The 22266-nt window shown below is 45.1% G+C and overlaps 1 protein-coding gene across 4 annotated transcripts in view; it reads left to right on the top strand.

Annotated features, from left to right (window-relative positions):
- Window positions 1–22266, top strand: part of CPNE9 (copine family member 9) — a 384344-nt gene that overhangs the window by 79917 nt on the left and 282161 nt on the right. For 3 of the 4 annotated variants that reach the window (XM_088473286.1, XM_088473287.1, XM_088473288.1), the window contains one exon: window positions 11117–11220. In XM_088473286.1, the coding sequence (XP_088329412.1) occupies window positions 11117–11220 (104 nt within the window). Of the gene's footprint in view, window positions 1–11116; window positions 11221–22266 lie in introns of those variants that run through there. The other variant, XM_088473289.1, reaches the window with a different exon arrangement.

Here is a 22266-nt window from a genome sequence, read left to right as displayed (position 1 = left end):
CTCATCCTGTCACTCAAATTAGCTGGCATTAGCTATTTTGCGAGCACATGAATTTCGACCGCACTGACTGGTTCGCGCATGCGTATTACGAACCGTACGCATGCGCAGTTGTGCGAACATCGCTCGGGACGAACGACCGGTCGCTTACGAGCGGCTCTGAATCAGGCCCTAAGTGTAGAAAAATATATTCTAAACCAACTTAATGCGTTTTATGGCCACAAATGGAGAACAGTAAGCGTTGGAGGTGATCAAATGGGTCAGAAGAAAAAGAAGACTCTCTTTGGGGGGCACTGCTTGTTTGTAATATTAAGGTATTAAAAATTAACTTTTAATGATCTACTTTTAAAATATAGTTGGACATACAACACACAAAAAAGGAATTATAATTATAAAAAGAAAACCATATAGGAAGATCCTCCTATATAAAATCCATGCCCTTCTGTGACAATACAGTATTTAATATCAGATGTTCATAGCGAAATTCCAATCAGATAACTTAGTAATTGTTCATCATTTTCAGCAAAATGATATATTGAAAAAACACACACACACACACACTGTGTTGTACATCCAACTACGGGCCGTGATCAGTTTGGAGCGAAAAGCCGTTGTCGGCAAAACTTTTTCGCTGATGACGTCATTTTCGCTGATTCCAGTTTTCCCCGTATTCAATTTGGCCGACTTTTCGCCGGTGCGAAAAGTCAATGCATCAGACCTGGCGAAAAAGTATCCCCATTGGTAGCGCGAAAAGTGCAGAATTGGAGTTTTGGGGTGCAGACTTCCATAAACCACCCTGCATCCCTTGGACAGTGCCCTAAAGGTAATCTGTGTAAAAAAAAATTTAAAAAGTACCTTAGGACACCCCAAAAAGGTACTTTAGTTTTGGGGCCCAAAAAAAAACAAAAACAAAGTTGGGGGACTAAATAGACTCAGGGGGGCCCCAAGTATGCCCCAGGTGTTTTTATGATTGCAGGTAGTTGCGGCAGGTGGATTTTTCACGTTTTTTTTAAAACTTCATATTAGCAACTGTAGAATATCCTTGCACCCATTTTCATGTACCCCAAATTTGATGGAACTACTTATTTTGTAAAAAAAAAAAACCCTCCTAAATGCTATTCTTTACCACTTTCCAAAAAAACGCAAAACAGCAGCTATTGAGACCGTTTAAAGACCCAATACCATAAGTAGGGCTATTCGGGGGTACCCATAGTGAACCCCCATGTCAGAGCATCTTTAGGGGGTGTCAGACTGATTTCCCCAAAACTGGCAGAACTTTTCACCGATTTCCAATTCGCCGTGTCCTGTTTTCGCACATTTGTAATTGAATGCGGGGACGCGCGCGATACTTTTTCACTGGCCAAACCTCTGATGATGCGAAAAGTCCGGCCTCTGACTTTTCGCTCCAAATTGAATACGGGCCTATATATTTTAAAAGTATATAATTACAATTTCATTTTTAATACCTTTATATTACAAACAAGCAGTGCCCCCAAAAAAGGGTCTTCTTTTTCTTCTGGACCATTTGGCTACTATATAATGCAGAGCCCAATCTGTTAGCTAAAATACTAAACTGACCCCCAAACCCATGTACCAAGCGGACCCCAGTCTGGTGGTTAGTGTACAAATGAGAGGCTGATCTGGGGGCTAGCATACAAAGCTGGCACCAGTCTTATAGGCGTACTGCCCAGGACCCTGCTGCTAAGAACAATTGCGCCAACCAGGTGATAAAGCTACTTACTGACTAGCCATAGAAAAAGATAGGGGTCTATTTACTAAGCAGTGTTAGGAGACAGAGTGAAAAGTGATAAGATGCCAGCCAATCAGCTCCCAACTGTCATTTTTCAAACACATCCTGTGATATGACAGTTAGGAGCTGATTGGCTGGTGCCTTATCACTTTTCACTCTGTCTCCTAACACTGCTTAGTAAATAGACCCCTTATAGCGGTGACACGAGAATCTCTTATGCCGACACAGAATATTATTTTACAACTTCGCTGAGTCTATGTCAATATGTACATGCATAGGGGTTTGGTTGTTTTTTTTTTTCTTCCTTTTGTTACATTTGATTGCAGTGGAAACCTGGTGCATGATGTCAGTGTCCCTATTACTATGTGTTCTACACAGGCGGAGCGTCGCTCTACGCTCAGTGAGTCCTCTTTGCAATCTGTTCCAGTGATTGTCTGCCTGTTTTGTAATGTGGCTCTTGCATGTTCCAAATCAAATGACCAAGAACGGCCAAACAGCACATTTCATTTTGTTGGACAGGATTCCCTCCCTTATGGGATTTCCTTCCTTGTTAGTACTGCAAGCAGATTTAAAACAAATTGAAAGCAGTTAGAGGAACCAGGCAGGCGCCGATAGGTAGCTATATGTTTTCTGAGACCGATAACACCAACATATACCCTGTATTCTCGGTGACTGCAAGTTTTCACGTGAATAGTATATTTTTAAGTGTTCATGTCAGAAGGCATTTTATATAGCTGAAGAACAGCTAAACCCCTTGGCACATGGCAGGGTTCAGGGAATATGTATATAATAATGTCCTTCACTCTGTACTGGTGCCCAACCTCTATCATGTGACTAGAGGGGTTGGGTACGGGATGCTTGCGCACGGGATCCCGGCATTCAAAATCCAGATGCCAGCATCTCGACAGGGTTAGGATACTGACACCTGTCGGCAGGGGCGTTTTAGAGAGGAGGGGGCCCGTGTGCAGTCTCCGACACGGGCCCCCTCCTCTCCAACCGGCGGCCGGCAGCGCACTGAGCTGTGCGCGGCCAGCGCCGGAGTTATAGACTCTGGGCACTAGAGTGTGCCCAGAGTCTATAGTGTCTGCACAGGTCACCGGGAAAATGGCCGCGGCGGCCATTTTTCCTGTACTGCGCATGCGCAATCAACGGGAAAATGGCTGCCGCGGCTATTTTCCAGTTGTTTTACAGCGCCGGACCCCGCGCTGACGTGGGACTCCGGAGAGGTAAGTAATAATATGGGTTCAGGGTGTGCGGTGCAGGGCACCCATTATAGATACGCCCCTGCCTGTCGGAAGCTATCCTCACCATCCGCCTCTCGCTCCCCCAGGGCCTAAACCTAACCTCCCCTCTCTGGTGCCTAAACCTAACCCACCCCCCTTAGTGCCTAAACCTAACCCTCGACCTAATTCCTAACCCTAAACCCTAATGCTAACCCTACCCCTAACATTCACAAATGTCAACATGTTTGTAATGTCGACCTTAGACTGTCAGCAATACATATTTGTGTTATTGTTAGGTTAAATGTTAGGGTTAGGTTTATGATTATGTTAAGGTGTAGGCTAAAAAAGGCAATAAATTCTGATGTCGACATGTTAAACGGCAACATTATGAACAAGGTGACATTTTAACCATGTAAACATTTACAAATGTCAAGATTTTCCCTGTTGACTCAATGTCCATGTCGACTTTTCATACCACACCTTCCGAGCACTTAATGCCATCAGTCCTCGGTTATGTGAGTATGGACTGACAGGGAGGGATTCAATGTATCCTTCTCTGCAAATAATCGCCATACTGTAGCCTAAAGGACCACATTTAGTTGGCACTATCTACAGGTGCCAACCCAGTTTTAATAATAAAGCACTTTAGGGTCTATTTACTAAGCTTTGGAAGGAGATATAGTGGACGGAGCTAAAGTACAAGCCAATCAGCTCCTAACTGCCATGTCACAGGCTGTGTTTGAAGAATGTTAGTTAGGAGCTGATTGGTTGGTACTTTATCTCCATTCACTATCCCCATCCAAGGCTTAGTAAATAGACCCCATAGTTTCTCACATCTGCTATGGTCCTCCTGAGATAGCCATGGCATAGAGGAGAGAGGGCAGTGCACGGGTAATACCAGTCCTTGGTAAATATATGCAATATCATGCCTTGCATGGGGAAGCTGTGATCACTGCCAGCTGCTGTGCTCCATAAACAGGCAGAAGCCTTAAATCCTATGACAACATCCCGTTATTTGCAGGATTTAGGGCTAATTACCTTGGATAAACAGGCCTCATAATATACAGGGCACTCCAAATAATTCATTTTTCATAAAAACTATTTTTTTTAAGCTGAAGCATCTATGACAGCTCCTCTTTAATTATTGTAAAAAGTAAAAACTTAGTTGAGATTTGTTACATGCTGGGAATAATGGTACATAGAAACAGAGAGGAAGGAGAGAACTGAGCGAGCGAGACCCACTAAACGCACAGACGGAAAGGGGGAGGCATTAACAGCGCGCAGCCGGGATTATAAAAAAAGGGAGGCAGGTCAGCCTTAATTCTGCCAGAGAATGTGATGCAGATGGCAGAGGAATTCCCCAGTACTGGAAAGTAATGATTTTATGAAATGATGGAGGATTGCCCAAAGCATTCAGCCTAACACAGAGCGAGTGCAATAAATTGTATTGTCTTCCAGAGCCCCTTCTATGAACTGTCAGCCAAACAGTCTCTGATCCTGTGCTAATAAGAATCGACAACGAACATTGATCACAAGTTGGCATCACCCACACACGTACAAAACTGGCATATTGCCACACAGGCAGTGCTGCCTTTCTTATGGTTATATCAGCATCGTTGCTCATAGAGAGGCTTTTCCTGTATGTTATGTGTTATTGGGGTCAGGGGCGGATTTAGTGGTCAAACTGCCCCTAGGCACAGCATTAATGGATGCCCCCCCAATTTTATTATGTTCACTATTAGGTTAAAGCCCTCATTTGGTGATTACCAGTATAATATAATATAATGGCTACAAAATATTTCTACCGTACCATACGCCATCTTGGAGTCTGCGCGGATGGGTCACCACGCACAAAATGAATCACAAATTATTACCATATTAGAAGTGTCGGTTCCCTATTCGGAGAGGGGAGGTGGCAATGGCATGTGGTCATCATAGCCATGTCACATTGGGACTTTTAGAGGCCGTATTCCCTGGTGCTGCACCGCCGATGGCTTCATGGCCACATATTCCCCAGGTACTGAAAGTAACCTAGAATGCTGAGCGCCCAACATTACTGCCTCGCCCACTGCAAAATATGAAAATGATTACAGGGTGTTTCATTCGCTGTTGGCCCCAAATTTTTTTCACCAGATACAGAATGGTGAATTTTGCCGGTGGTTTCTGACCTCCAAACTGCTAAATAAATTGTCTTTGGCGTGCCTTTATCCACTCATGTAACACACAGGCACGATGAATGTGGACGCCACAGTACAAAACACCACTGTCAGAAGCAGGAATACCTACCGACTAGCAGTGGTGGCTCCAGGTGGGGCTACAGCGCAGTTCAAAATTCAAATAGGGGAACCACACCAACTGCCATCCGCACTGGCATCACACCAACTGCCATCCGCACTGGCATCACAACTGCCATCTGCACTGGTTATATCCTCACTGGCATCCTAACTACCATACTCACTGGTTATATCCTCACTGATACCATCCTCACTGGCAGTTGGTGTGACTTCCCTATTTGAATTTTGGACTGCGCTGCTGACTAGGGTGGTGAACAGCTGGCCTTCACCTCGAACATGCATAGACAGCTGGCCTGGATGCTAATGATAAACACTTTAAACACTTGCTATGACTTCCTCATGTTACTCATAGACCAAGGTATGTCTGCTCTGTGTCACATTTCACTAAATTGCGTTGATTACTTTAAAAGTTAGAAGAACAACTTTTGGGGCCAATAGCGAGTGAAACACCCGGTATCATAAACTAGTAAGTGGACCCAAGTCCACTCCTCCCCATCCACCAATGTCCAACCAGGCCCCCGGCTCTGACTTCCGTTGATCCCACCACTCCACTCCCACCCTGCGCTCTGCTTTGTCCCAACCTCCCCATTCCCCCATGCTCTTCTCTGTCCTACCTGCCACCCCCCCCCTCTTCCCCGCCCACTCCTTCTTACAGCACTCCATCCCTTGTCCTTCCCCACCCTCCTCCCATACTTGCCCCAGGACACGTGCCCAAATTCTGGCACAACTCTGGGTGTCCATAGACTAAAGGTCCTACAGAAAGTTTGCTATGTCTGTTTTGGATATAATATGAGTTGGTTCCAGTGGTCAGGCCAGACTGGGGTAGTTGTAGTGCTCTATGTCTGTCTGTAAGTATAATAGTTTTGTATTATGATGATTTTCAGTGATAAGGGGCCTATTTATCAATTCTAGGCCATAAGAAACAGTCTAAATAATGATGACACTCCGCCCATTGGCCATGCTGACTGGCAGCGATAATAGGGCTCAGACCGCTTCGACGACCTAGTCGGGGACCCACACTGCATTAGTAGCCTAGATTTGCGCTTCCTATTGCAGATCCAAAAAATGTGTAAAAAAAATGTACATACATAAATATATAATTAATTATTTTATTGTATTTATATAAAGAAAAAAAAAACACTTTCATTATAAAGCATTTTTACTTGCCCTGACTTTAACTGTCTTCATGCTGAAATAGCGATATAGGGGTCGGAAGACACTTGTTAAATCAACATTCCCCCCCATTGGGAAGCCTTCACTGGAGAGCCCCAGCAATGGCTACCGCCAGCAATCCTTGGCAATAGCCACCACCTTTAATATATAAGAATAAACCCTATCTAACCCTAAAGGGCCAGGTTTTAAGGATAACCATGCTCAGAAATATGTGACAGTCAATTTGATTTAACCATCTGTGCTCAACCATGGATATCCTTAAATCCTGGAACGTTAGGCTGCCTTGAGGACTGAGGGGTATATTTACTAAAGTGCTGTTTGTTTTTTTAAATGGAGTTGTTGCCAATAGCAACCAATCACAGTCTATATAACATTTATCTAGCATCTTCTAGAAGATAATAGCTAGAATCTGATTGGTTGCTATGGGCAACATCTCCACTTCTAAAAGCCTGCAATTTAGTAAATAATACCCCTGAGTTTGGGAACCTCTGCATTGAAGGAACGCTTTGAGATGTAAGTCATGATGAGAGGGGTTGTGAATGCCTCCATTACATTTATAAGCAATATCAACACCATGTACAAAGTTATGTGTTATTAGATGGGGCTGCAGTGGTCACTAATGTCACAAATGTGGCATACTGTAGGGAAGACACGCCGCCTCTAGATGTAATCCTGTCTGAATGTTTTATGACAAATGAAGTGAAATAGGACCCATATGTCTCCCCTGCTCAGACCATTATGATTTCTAGCTTTGGTGACCTGCTGCTAACGTCTTAACTGTCTGTTTTTAATCTGCCGCACACTCAGATTACTTCCTGGGATGCTTTGAATTAGCAGCACATCTAAGTCTCAGTATGCAGAAGTCTTCGGAATCTGTGTCATAATAAAATAGGCTCTGACTCGTATCATTTCCATCTAAGGCTGCAGGATGTGTTATTGAGTCCAAGCATCTCTTAGACAATTAGTACATGGGTTCCTGATTCACGGTAGTAAGCAAACCCGATGATGTGCGTACTACTCCGATTGTGAGAGATCTGCGCCGGCGATCTGTACTGCGCATGTGCCGGTCTCCCTTCTGCGAGATCGCTCGCGACAGTTCTACAAAATGGGGGAGTGTCAATCCCGTTTTGTGGGTGTGGCCAGGCCAGGGTCTGTGTCTTTCAGCGCAGACTTCCTGGCCTCTGCTACGAAGCAGCGAGGGGCAATCTGAGTAACCTCAGAGTCAGATTGTCTCGCAGAAGATCCGATGCTGCACTTTAGGACCTGCGATGCTGTCAGGAGCCATCTATTTACACCAGTTGCCTCCTGCTGCATTAGCGTATTAGTTGTAGGGTATTGCAGAGCTGCTTCCCTGCTGTGTGCAATTCTGTACCAGGCCCATAATGTACAAAACCAGCATTGTGTCTGTAATGCACCTGAATTTGCACAAGAGCGCCTAGATTCCTGCTATAGCACATTGGTTCGAGAAGCAGAATTTAACCATGATACAGAGAGGGGTTGGGTTGTCCATCAAAGCTATGACCATTGATGGCCGATGGTTTCTAGCAATCGTTAGAAAACCACTGATGGTTGATCATGTACTTGCGGACAAGCTCGTGGCCACCCATGCGCACAGCAGAAAATGATGATGGACCATTCACCATAGGACCTCCACTTCCATGGTAAAACTGTCAACCATCATCTGCAAACCAATGATGGTTGCTAACCATTAATGGGTGATGGCCAGGGAGGTGAAAATACGAAGACTCACTGGTTATGTGGAGCATTGTGTGCACTTGACTTGCTTCCTTAATGTCATAGGAACTGGAACTTTGGCTGATCATCTATCTTACTGCCTGTTTCATTTAGCGGGACAATCTGATATTGTAGTCTTGAGTCTTTTTGTAGCTGTGGGGGAGATGTACTGAGCCCTGGAGAGAGATAATGTAAAGAGAGATAAAGTACCAACGCATCAGCTCCTGTCATTTTTCAAATACTGTAAACTGACAGTTAGGAGCTGATGGGTTGGTACTTTGGGCCTGATTCAGACCCGCTCGCAAGCGCTATGCGCTCGCAAGCGGGTCGATGGTGGGGCATTGCACACGCGAGGAAGAAATAATCTTGCTCCGGGGCTCGCTACAAACGGGGCGGCTGTCGATGTTGATCGGCAGTTCGCCCCGTTTTGTAGGCGGGGTGGCTGGACACCACAAGTGATGTCTATTAGAGCCAGAAGCACGCTGGGGCTTGCGGCAGACGAGACCCTACCACAAGGGTCTCGTCGCAAGCCTGATGGTCACGATGGTCACGACCATCACCTCGCCGCTCACTAAAGCTGTGGGTAGTCACCCACAGCTTAGCGAGCAGCCAGGAGGCCGGGTTATTTAAGGAAAAAGTGGTCGCCCTGACTCAGAGCGAGCGCTCGCTTTTTGCGAGCGGCTCTGAATCTGGCCCTTTATCTATCTCCAATTTTTCCTCACTCCAAGGATTAGTATAACAGCAGTAATCAGGAACTGTGAACTGCTGAAAGGAAGTGTATTTGAGTAATTGGTTGCTTTAGAATAAGGAGACAATTAGATTTAGGAGCAGATAAGAGTGGTATCATGGGCGTTTTTATATGCCAGGCCAACTCCCCCCTTGTTACATTTGTTGCCCCACTATTCTCCCCTAGTCACCTGTTGTGATATCCCGCTAACGCAGGGTATAGCGTTATCGCCAATCTGCCGGCTGTCCCACCAATGATAAATAGGCTTCTTAATTACAAAATGTGAGTAGATGATATCTGGTTATATCAGAAAGGTAAATAATATACTCATTCTATCAGGGGGAAGATAGGCTTTGTCAGTACATGTTGATTCTCCCATATCCAAATATTCCGAAATACGGAATATTTTTAGCATGACCGAGAAAGTGAAACCTTTGATTTTTGATGGTTTAATGTACAAAAACTTTGTGTAAAGCACAAAATTATTAAAAATATAGTATAAAATTACCTTCAGCTTGTGTGTATAAGGTGTAGATGAAACATAAATGACTTTAATTTCTGTACACAAACTTTTTTTGATGCACAATATTATTAAAAATATTGTATAAAATGACCTGCAGGCTGTGTATAAGGTGTATATAACACATACATGCATTCTGTGTTTAGATTTGGGTCCCATTCCCAAGATATTTCATTATAGTATGCAAATATTCCAAAATACGGAATGTTCCGATATCCAAAATAGCCCTGGTTCCAAGCATATTGGATATGGGAGACTCAACCTAAGGATCATTGTGGATTCTTTCTATATCTTTCAACCTGTAACAGGGAATGAACATATCACACTATACCTTGTAACAACACAGTTTCTCTTTTTCAGAGCATCTTAATTAATTGTATCCCTCTTGTGCCCTGCTGGCATAATCCTGATCTAATCACCCGTCACAGATAAATATCGAAATGTACGTTCTCATATCTACCAACTTGAGGGGTTTGGTATGTTTTGTCTGCATTCATAATGTCCTCATTCATTATCTAGATACCATAAGGTTTGACGGGTACAAAATGTCGACATGTCCAGAATGTTGACGACCACAATGTCGACAAGTCACACTGTCAAAATGTCAACTCTAACCCTAAAATGTCTGTGTCTACATTTCATGTGCCGTCATTTTGACTGTGCCCATGTATTGAAGGTGTCAACATTTTAACCAATGTTGACATTATATCATTAGTAAAAATTATGGTGTCAGCTTTTTGACTTTCGACATTGTGTTTGTCGATAAAATGACGACATACCCAACTTGAGGGAACTGTCCGGCCATCTTAACCATTGGCACTTTTGCCCACTATACCTCACACTTCATGGGAAGCATAGGTGCCATCAATCAGGACGCTTGGCCCAATGGTTTACGCACAACTCCGACCTGTACTGAGCATGTGCCGATTACTGACGGCAACGGCGCTGCCAGACTTTCTAGAAAATGGGGGCGTCGGAGCCGTTTCATGGGAGTGCCGAGGCCAGCGTCTGCATCTTCCAACGCAGATTTACTGGCCTCGCCAGTGGGCAGGAGGTGGCCATTCAGAGTAAGCTTGTTGATTCGATCCCGTGTCTTCGGGCGCAGACATCGCATGTGAGACGGCAGCAGGAGGCGTCTTTTTCCATCAGACGCCTCCAGCAGGCATTAGCATATTATTGCACCCGGCAGCTGCTTCCTAATACGCCGCTGCTGCACTAAAGTGCCCAGCTCTAAATCAGGCCCATAGTTGGGGAAAATAAGCAGTGATATATACCGTACTTGCCCAATCTCCTGGCATTTCAAGGAGACTCCCGAATTTAAAGGTGAATTAGGTGGCGGGAGGGGATCCGCGATGACTCTATGAAGTGCATCATCAAGGCCACACCCCCAGCGACATAATTCTGCCAAAACGCTGCAGGAAGCGGGGTCACGCTGATGTTTATATGAGATCCTAAGTTTATTTTTTCTTAAAACTGTAGCAAATATGCATTTATATAGATTCTGAGCAATGTTGAAAAAATTTTTTTTAATCAATTAAAATTATTAATTAAAAGATTAATTTCTAATCTAAAAATTTAGAAAACCAAAGGTCACTATGGGGTTACAGAAACTGTGTGCACTATGGCACTTCAGCCATATTTGGCTCTTAATGAGGCCCAATGTCATTATGTAATATACTGTGTGTTTATCTTACACAGTTTGGCCGGACAGAAGTCATTGACAACACCCTCAATCCAGACTTTGTCCGAAAATTCGTGTTGGACTATTTCTTTGAAGAGAAGCAAAACCTGAGGTTTGATGTGTAAGTATTTGGCCCTGTCTTAACAACTAAAAGTGAATTGGAATATTGTTATTGTTCAACATGGAGAAATAAGAAGCCTGGCCCTGTTGCTGGATTGTTGCTTTGATCAGGGCCGGAATGAGAGCCCAGGTGGCATTCAGTGTGGGCATCCTCGTAGTGTGACATCATAGCTGAGCGCCATGTTCCCTGCCCATCCCAAAAGAGTAGCACCCAGCAGTTATACATGTGAGAAGTTCCTGGCAGGGTCTCCTCTATGTCAGAATCTAGTGCTCCATGTGGACATAAGGGCATGTACATTAAAATCGCCAGATGAGCAACATTATGTGTTTTAGATGCCCCCTGACTATTGGTGTGCGAGGCAAGGGCCAAAACTAGGAGTGTGCCAGTGGTGCTGTCACACGGCCCTGGAGGTGGCAACGCCGCTGCCCCACGGCACCTGGATGTGGCTTGCAGGCTGTCTGAAATAGCTCCCTGCAGGCTGTACAGCTTCCCGAAGCGTCTTTAGGATGCATCGGGCAGTGCTCTACTTCCCAGAGCCAGCAGCCCAGCCCCATAGAAGTGACACCATGGGACATATTTAATTGGGCGCGAGGTTTAGTGAGGTAAAAAAACCTTGCGCCCCTCGGGTATGCGCACTCCCGATAACCTCGGTATCCAATTAAAAAATAAAATTAATCGCTCGGTTTTCAGCTCTGAAAACCCTGCGGAACGTAAAGAAGAAAAAAAAAATACACTGACCTGCCCGGGGGTCTCCGCGGCTCCCAGTGGCCTCCCCTCCAGCTTGTCAATGGGGAGGGGGTTGGTGGGAGGAGCAGGAGCTGCTGAGAGATGTACATCTCCCAGCACCCATTATGTGGGGGCATACACTCACACTGGGACACACACACCGGGGGTCACACACACTCACTCACAAACACTTGCACACACTACATACTCACCGCTTCTGCAGAAGACCCGGCTCCCAACGCTGGATGCAGAAGACACCGCTTCGGAAAGGTGAATAATTAAGGACTAATTAAGCTAATTGGAAACTTCCAATTGCTTAATTAGTCCACAGGGGGGTGCCGCCGGGATCCCAGAGCATACTTGCCCACTCTCCCTCATTGTCAGGGAGACTCCCTGAAATAGTAGTAATCTCCCTGACTGAAGAGCCTGCCAATCTCCCTCATTACACCTTACCCCCATTATGAAGCTGTTATATTAAAAAAAGAGCAGATATATACACAGTCAAATGGGATCATTAGTATAATTTCCCTGCATCGGCTATAAGGCACAATGATCCCTATGGCTACATGTAATTTCTGGAAAGTATCAGTGTGTTTACATCAACAAATAGATCTTACTGACTGCTCTGGGGCTCATTTACATTTGGATGCAAGTCAGGTTTATGACACGCCTCTCAGATGTAGCAGTACACGCCCATCACATGTATGACACGCCTCTCAGATGTAGCAGTACACGCCCATCACATGTATGATACCCCTCTCAGATGTAGCAGTACACGCCCACTTTACCGCCGCGCTGATAGGTGCTACTTTCACAATCTCCCTGAAATGCCTTTTCAAAAGTAGGCAAGTAAAGGCCCCCATACATCAGCAATTGATTGCAGAATTGCCACAATCGATTGAAAAAGGGAAAGATTTTTTACACACAATCGATTGCAAATTGCACGATTGCTGCAATCAATTGTTGATGTATGGGGGCCTTATGTCCCAGAGCAAGTCCCACTGATTTTTCCAAAAATGAACGATTTTAGGAAAAACCAGACATGCTCTGCAGGTGTGAGGAGAAAAGCCTCCCGGCTTTCAAATGTAAAAAACCCTGCACCTAATTAGATAGCTAAAATCCTGCACCTGCAGGAAATACCTCACAAGTGCAGGATGTTTGCTATTCTAGACCCCAATTGAATATGCCCCCATGATGTCACAGATTTAGGAGGTGGGGTCAGTGCAGGGTGCACTGCCCTGTGAACATTTAAAATGGCAGCTGCAGTTATCTTTTTACATTTTCACCTGCAACCCACCGCGAAGCAGCGGCTTACAAAAGTCGCTGCTTCATAAATAGAACCTGAGGTGAGGACAGGAATGTGATGGAACTCGTATCCAGCACCTGAAATAAGTTACAGAACTATGGGGTCTAATCAGCCAATCAGCTCCCAACTGTCATTTTTCAAACACAGCCTGTGAGACATACTTGCCGACATTCAGCTCCCTCCTTCCGGGAGGGAGCTGAATGCCTGCATTCTGTGGGGAGCGTGGCCGGACTGTGATGCCGTTTTGGGGGCGGGGCGTGTCCGCCCTATCGCGTCATCGTGGCCCCACCCCCTCTTCACAATGCCGGGGAAAAGGCATTGTAAAGCAGGGGGCGGAGCCTTGATGACGCGATTCAGCGCGAATCGTGTCATCGGACCCCCGGCAGCGGGGGTTGTTACTAGTAGTCTGGGGGGGTTGGCGGCACCCGGGAGGCTTGCCTGCCTTTCCGGAGGGTCGGGAGCGGCACCCGATATTCGGGAGGGTAGGCAAGCCTGCTGTGAGATGACAGTTGGGAGCTGATTGGCTGGCACCTTATCTCTTTCTTATTACTTTTCACTCTGTCTCCTAACACTGCTTAGTAAATAGACCCCTGTATTCCTTGTTCACACCAACCCCTGAGGGGTGGCCTTGTTATGTGTTGCAATCTACTCTTTCTAGCGACCAAGACAGACCCTAAAATGATGGACTGACAAAAAGAACACACAAAACTTTATTCACGACTACAATTGTTTTTTTCCCATTATAAATCTTGCAGATCACAGCACTGTATTATGGTTACTTGGTAGTAATAATTTGCATAGCTTGGATAAGAATAAGAATAACACAGATAATAATAGTTTAGTTAACTCTTGCTGCACTGAAGCTCCATTGTCATGAAACAGGAGATATTTGTGGTTGCAGTGGGGACCTTAGAGAAAGTGGGACAATCAGAAGCCATTGAGAGATGTTGGTTACTATGGTAACAGCTGCGCTGGTCGTGCTGGGAACAGGCCTATTAACCCCTTCAGTGCCAGAGGGATCGTTGTGAGAGGGATGTCTATTTATAAATACACCTCTCCTGTGTACATGGTCTGCATGCAGACGGTAGAACGTTTGCATTACCAGTCCCTTCCTCACGATTCACTATAGCAGGCCATGCCAATTGATTGCTCCATAAAAAGCCGCAGCTCTTCAGGACTTCACAAGTTTTAGCTTTGACTAAAGTTCAATCAACGGAATTCTGAAATCCTTGTACAAATCATTAAACTCAAACAATGATTTCAGAATACCATCGATTTAGTTTGATTGTAATCGATGTTCAGTCCTCAGATTAAATCCAATAATATTTGGTTTATTGTTTGTTGCTAGTGTATGTTTTTATAGATAGGTTTGTAAAAACAATTGCAGGCAAGTAAGACAGTTTAGATATTTAAAGGCAAGTTTAAAATAAAACTGCTCAAGCCGTGAATTATATATTATTATAGACGGGAATGAACCACGATATATGTGAAGTGCTAATCCTGCCAAGGACATACAACAAGTAAAGAAAGTAATTAAAATCCTAATCCACCCATTTAAAGTTACATTTACATCATTTATTAGAATAATTCAACAATTGTCATATAAAAGTGTTTCTCAATTATTTGCCACCTGGGTAACCCCTGCCAGCTATTCCCATTATTTGTACTGCCAACATTTGCAATCAATACATTTGTAGAAGGGATGGCCATCTGTGGATTAACCATCGATAGTCATCATTTGTGGTTAACCTCGACGGTATGTAACCATTGACAGGGGAACCATTGATGGTTTCACCCACCGATAGTCATCAGTGCTCTATTACTCACCGGGTAGTGGGACAATCAAGTGTGGGGTGAGGCTTCGCAGGCCACGTTTGGGCGGAGATAGGCACTGTGTCCTGGCACCAAGTAGAAAGAAAAAAAAATAACATTGGGAGCTCTGAATTTTCGAATGCATCCATTACTTGGTAGGCGTTTCCGGGTGGTAACGGGGTGGGGGTTGTCTAGCCAGAGACAGACGTGTCACGGTCAGTGACTGTGTCTTAAGACGCCATTGCACTGACACAGATGGCTATCCTCAAATTCTCCACTATTTGGGTGTCTTGAAGACCGAGTTTGGGACCATTGATTTAGGGCACAGGTTCTCAAACTCGGCCCTTAGGACCCCAAACAGTGCATGTTTCCAGGTATCCTCACAGAATCACAATTAAAACAATTAACTCCACCTGTCAGTGAGTAATGAATACACCTGTGCACCTGCTGGGTGACCTGGAAAATGTGAACTGAGGACCGAGTTTGAAAACCACTGATTTAGGGGGTCTGTTTATTAAACCTACTGTAGATAATGCCTATTTATGAAGACCAAGATAACCCTGCCAGAGAAACTATTGCCTGGGTTATTTTGAGAAAAGTTTCCCTATGCAAACCATGGGGAAGTTTATTTAACAAGGATCATGGCATTCTGCGTCAATCCTCTTATCGCTCTCTCCATCTCATGATGGCAAAATCACCACCACTTTGCATATTTTTGAGGGCATCATAGATGCCTTCATATGCATAAAGGGACCCATTTACCAACCAGTTTTATCATATGCAACGAGTTTTGAAACTTGTTGCGTATGGTAAATGGTGCTCCAGCCAATCAGCTCCCAACTGTCATTTTTCAAACAGATGACAGTTGGGAGCTGATTGGCTGGAGCACCATTATCATACGCAATGAGTTTTAAAACTAATTGCGTATATTAAACTCATTGATAAATGAGCCCCATAGTTAGTTAAATAGACATATAGGCCCTGATTCAGAGCCGGACGCTCTGACCAGAGCGCTCGCTCTGAATCAGGGCCCACCTCCATTAATATGGAGCATCCTCCTGGACGCTCGTATAGCTGTGGGTCACCACCCACAGCATATACGAGCGTGCAAAATGATGGTCGCGATGGTCTTGACCATCGCGACCATCTAAACTGCGAGCAAAAGCCTGCGGTTGGGTTTTTCAACCGCAAGGTCAGGAGTGATTTTGGCTCTATCAGAGCCAAAATCACTCCCACTGACATCACTAGTGATGTCAGTGGGGCCGGCTTCAGACGGTAGGCGTTCCCTTGGGAACGCCTCCGTCTGGCAGGCACGCCTCCGGCACGCCCACCAAAGGGGGCGTGCTGTCAGTCACCATCGACAGCACGCCCCCTTTGATGAGACACTCCGAGCGAAGGAAAGTCCTTCGCTCGTCAGGTCTCGCGCATGCGCACGATGGAGCTCCCTCCGTTGTGCGCATGCGCAGTGGGGACCATCGACCCACTTGCGAGCGGACAGCCGCTCGCGAGTGGGTCTGAATGAGGGCCATAGATAGCTCAAAAGCAATATTAGCAAATTCTAGTCTTTACATTATTGTAAATCCCACAATACAATCATTCAGGGGTGTTAAACTTGATTGATAAATACTGTACGTGTCAGAGAATCTGGGTCTTGTGTTCCTGGGAGAGACTTCTGGCCTGTGTTAATAGAGGTGTTGAGTTGGTGGAAGCTGGGGGGTCGAATGTAAGTCTTCCTCATGTAAATTGTGGAGCAATCAGACCGGCTAGAGGGGTTGGCTAATACCCGGAACAGGGGCGCGGAGTCTAACACAGCGGCGGTCTTCACCGGGGACTCCCGCAAGGAAGTTTGGACTTGGCTGCGACCGACGTGCAGGCCGCGGTCCCCTGACTGGGTTCCCCTAACCTGGTCAAGAAGACTTTAAGACTCCACTGGAGAAGAGGTGACTAGAGAGTACAGTGAGTTTTGGTAGGAACCAATGATGCAGATCTGTAGACTGGAACCAATGGTATGGTTAATCAGCTGAAACCGATGTGACCAGAATGTCGGCTGAGACCGATGTTGCAGCAGGAATATCATATGGGACTGATGTTGTAGAATTATCGTCTGGGACCGAAGTTGCAGGAATATCGTCTGTTGTACCTGCATACCTTACAACATGGGACCGAAGCTGAAAGGTATGCAGGGACCGCAGTACATGGTGCCACTTCACGCAGGGATGTCCGATGTTGTACTGGCATCTTCCAGGACTCAGAGCTCCCCTTTTATAACCCTGCCCCCCTGCTATTGGTGGACACAATAATTTGACCAGGAACTTTCCTTCCATTGGCTCCTGTGCAGTCAGCTGACCGAGAGCAAGATAGCAACGACCATGAGCAAGGCCACGGCAGAGCAGGGTTGTATGTAAGCCTCAGAGACCCCGGTGAGCATCGGGAGCTGAATGCCCACGGAGATAGCCACCGAACAGGTAAGCATGCCGCAGTGTGGCACCAATTCCTGACAATCGGTAAATGTTAAAAATAAGAAACAATAGTGAAAGTTTATAATATAATAAATAATAATCACACAAACTAATAATGATATAGAAAATGGCGCTCAGTACTGCATATTGCTGACTTCAATTTTGGAAGAAGTGCATTATGTATATAGGGGCCTATTCATCAACAATAAAATAACGTTTTTAAGGACATTTTCCTTAAATAACGTTATTTTAGTATTCATGAAGTATCTTAACACAGGAGATATCAGTGATATCTCCTGGTTAAGTCCCTCTGCGTTAACTTCCACACTCCCCATACATTAGTGCATTAGTACTTTAGTATGGGGATATGGAAATTATGGTATTCATCAAATTCTGAAAATTGTGTATTTTCGGAATTTGATGGAGGTACTATCCGCCACTGTGAGGTGGCGAATAGCAGGTGAGACTTACCTGCTTCCAGCTGAACAGGTCCTCCGCAGCTCCCTCCGGCACTTTGTTCCCTCCTCTGGCTCCGGTGGCTGCTCTGACAACTGTGTTCTCCCAACAGAACACAATAAAGTTTAGAAAAAAAATAACACATTTTTTTTTTTTCTAAACTGTACTGTGGTCAGCTGGGAGACCACGTGTCAGACCAGCAGGAAGGAGCCAGAGGCTGCTGCGCTGGCAGGTAAGTGCGGGACAGGGGGGAGGTGAGCGGAGGAGGGAGGGGTACACAAAATTACCACAGCTGTAGGCAGTGCTGTGCATGCGCTGGTTTTACAGATGTAACAGCGCATGTGCAGCACTGTTTCCAGCTGCGGTAAGTTAGAGTAGAGAGGGATAACTATCTATTTCACGTAAAGCTGTCATCGCAAAAATGACAGCTTTTCGGAATAGAGAGTTATGGAGAGGAGGAATGATGAATTCCTCCAGTAATTAGGTTGAACTCCATGCAAGTTCTGAACCTAATCCTCCATTGAATTTTAAGGTATGATGAATAGCCCCCATAGTGTCTAGCATTAGCAATCTGGAAAGACAGGGTAACACAAGTTCACAGTATACTGTAGTTGTTGACCTGCCACCTGCTAAAGTCTATATGCTGCAGTCACGCGTTTCGCATCAGCGAGCTTCATCAGTGAACAAAGTGATTATTAGCCAAATTTAAATGCACAATCCAATTAACTGATAAAACATGCCATTGGGCAGATAGGTACATGATCCATAAATTAATCCTATTTTTGTCCATGTGCAAAAAAGTGTGTTATGCTATTCTATATTCATAAACTTAGCACATTGCACAAAGTGTTGTATGACAAAAGCAGAATAATTAAATGTTCATTAACAGTTGCAGAGGTAACCTCATACTCTATCTATAAATATTATAATTTTACATATATAGCATCATATATCCAGTAAGGCCACAGTGACGGCAGAAACAGAGACTGAGGTGTCCATTATACTAGTTATTATATATGCCACTGTTGTCATCCTTCAGTTAATAAACTGGGTCTGAAGCTTTTACTAGCTTTTTATTACATACTGGCATTCGGTGAGCAGACGTGTTACTAGGTATTTGAAGGCCCCATAGCAAAAGTTTGTAAGGGCCCCTATGTACGGGATGTAGTTATGAGACCGACGGCTGCGATGCCACTGGTCTCAATACCGACAGGAATCCCGACAAGGGACTTAAGATAGGCATCGAAATACCAACGGCTATCTTAACCCCGATGCCGGAACGCCGAGGGACGCCAAGCCGAACGAGGTAAGTCCGGGGCACCCTTAGCATTAGCTGCGGGGGGGGGGGTTAGGTTTTGAGGAGCGTAGCGGGGTTATGATTTTGGGGGGGGAAGTTAGGGATACACACCCATAGGGGGGAGGGTTAGGGTTAGGCACCACTGGAGGTGGTTAGGCGCTAAGGGGGAGGGTTAGATTTAGGCACAAAGGGGGGAGTCTTGGGTTTAGGCACTAACGGGGAGGGTTAGGATGCGGGGTGGGGAGGGTTAGGCTACAATAAGGGAGAGTTAGGGGAAGAAGGGGGGAGGGGAAGTATACCTACCCGACCCCTGTCAGGATACTGCTGTCGGTATTTTGACAGGGTGCATCCCAACAGCCGGCATTACATACCCATTCCCCTATGTACCACCCAATGGTGTAAAAATTATATAACACATGTAACTTTGACAAGGAAGATGACCCATTTTGTAAGTACCAGGTGGAAGACCCCTCATGGGAGTGTGCTTCATGCCACTACGCACTATTGATGCAGTAAGTTTGGTTTCCCTGTTGAGCGACCAAACTTGGGACTCTCCCATAAAAGTCTATATATATCCTTTTATGCGTGTAATTGGATGATGCTAATGCTGCAGTTAGCGTGTCCAGGGTTTGTTTGCGGAGGTCCCTGTCCATGTCCATTGCCATCGCTCACTGTGCTCTTCCAAAGCTATAATGAATTGATGTAGCGAGTGGGTAGGACTTCCGCAGGGGAGGGACACCGCAAACTATCCCAGACAATTGATTGGCAAAGTGAATGGTGAGTGGAGAACCCCACCTGACCTTTCCCATTACATGTGATTGGTGAAGAGCTTGGGGTGGTTCCTGAGAGGCAGCCAAGGCAAACGCCCAGACCCTTTGCCAGTTTCCCAGATGTGTTACCTCTAAATTAGGGACAAATTGTTTACTGCCAGACAGATGGAAATCCTGATGGCCATTATATATTAGATATGGATTGAAAGATCTACCGTAAAAAGGTAGATAATGTCTAGATAGATACCAGGGGGTAAATTTACTAAAGTGAGAGTTTTTAGAAGTGAGTTTTAAAAGTGATGTTGCCCATAGCAACCAATCAGATTCTACTTAACATTTAACTCGCACCATCTAGAAGATAATAGCTAGAATCTGACTGGTTGCTATGGGCAACATCACTTTTAAAACTCACTTCTAAAAACGCTCACTTTGAGTAAATTTACCCCCTGATGTTAGACAGGAAATAGGTCGACAGGGACAAAAGGACACACTAAAGGTCGACAGGATCAAAAGGACGACATGCATATGGTCAACGCATGATTTTTTTGTTTTCTGACCCTAATCTTCACCCTAACCCTCCCCTTGGTGCCTAACTCTAACCCTCCCTCCTGGTGCCTAACCCTAACCGTTGGGGTAAGTGCCTAACCCTTGGGGTAAGTGCCTAAGCCTAACCCTCCAATAAGTGCCTAACCCTATTTTTTTTTTAATAATAATAATGTGTCGGCCATTTTCATGTCGACCATTTGCAAGTCGGCCTTTTGACCATGTCGACCATTTGCACCTGTCGGCCATTTGTACCAGTTGACGTTCTTACATGTCGACCTTTAGTGTGTCGACCTTTTATCCCTGTCCACATTTTGTCCCTGTTGACCTATTGCCTGTCTAACATCTGGCGTCTATCTAGACATTGTCTACCTTTTTACTGTAGACCTTTAGACCAGATCCCTATATATTATACATTTGTATGCTACAAACTGTACCACTCTGCCAAGGACACATGAACCTAATATAGAACAAAATCATCTTTATACTGTAGATAGCATATTATTGCCAATGACATTTCCCACCATCTTTTAATGAGAACTATGGAGACTGACGTTCAGTTACTGTGGGAAAAGTAAAGTTTGCTTACAGACAGATACATGGAAATTTGGATGTAGGTAGTCTACTAGCTATCTGCTGGCTACGTTTTACAAGTCCTGATTAAGAGTGTCACAATTAAAGGGTTAACATGTTCTGCACAGCAGACAGCGAAATAAAACACGGTGTCTCCGGTTTTGTGTAATAATACAGAATTGCACGAGTCTAAAAATAAATTCAATTCACCTTTTTTTTTTTTTTGTTATCCTCTGGCTCGTCATGTGAATGTGAAATTACAAGGCTTCGCTATTTCATTGAAGGAATTGTGTTCCCGAGATGACTCACTCTCTTCATGAAGCGAAGGAAGCAGTGAGCGATGGCAGCTACTGTACATCGATATTCTCTGAATGTTCCTCTGTGATATCCTTGAGCCTACTGCCTGTAACAAGAGTAGTGGGGACTATATTGTTACAGCAGCTGTGATGAATTTGTGACTGCTAAGATTCACCATTCATCTGTGTGTGAGGATACAGAATAGTTGTATTAAAAAAAAATGGGCAATCGTTATAGAAATAACAATATAAAAAGATCTTTATGGCATTTCTGAAATAAAATGAATGTTCTGTTTTCTCTTCATTTTCTCTTTATTGGTTAAGAAAAAAAAAAAACTTGTCCTAGGGTCGTAGCCGGCGCTTCCGCATGGTCCTTGCGGGATGCAGTCAGGATACAGGTTGGCGCTATCCCGCCCGCCGATATCCCGACACTTACATCCCGGCACGGGACTAAAGATAGGCATCGAAATCTTGACGCCTATCATTCGTCCCACTACGGAATCTCGACACCCGGCATACCGAACAAAGGTATGCCGGGTGTCTTAGCGTCTGGCTGCACGGGGGGGGAGAAGGTTAGGTTTAGGGACCCCTGGGAGAACTTAGGGACCCCCCCGGAGGGTTAGGTCTAGGATGCGGGGAGGGGGGGTTGGGTTTTGGCACTAACGGGGGGGAGGTTAGGGTTAGGCACTGGGGGAGAGGTTAGGGATAGGCACTCCTAAGGGGGGTTAGGGGGGGGAGGGGAGGGTTAGGGTACTTACCTTCAGCTGTCAGGATTTCGACCCGCCGGGCTGCCGCTGTCAGTGTTTGA

The sequence above is a fragment of the Taudactylus pleione genome, unplaced genomic scaffold, assembly GCF_031769625.1.
Source record: "Taudactylus pleione unplaced genomic scaffold, aTauple2 ptg000133l, whole genome shotgun sequence".
Classification (NCBI taxonomy): domain Eukaryota; kingdom Metazoa; phylum Chordata; class Amphibia; order Anura; family Myobatrachidae; genus Taudactylus; species Taudactylus pleione.
This window is presented reverse-complemented; position numbering and strand designations above follow the sequence as displayed.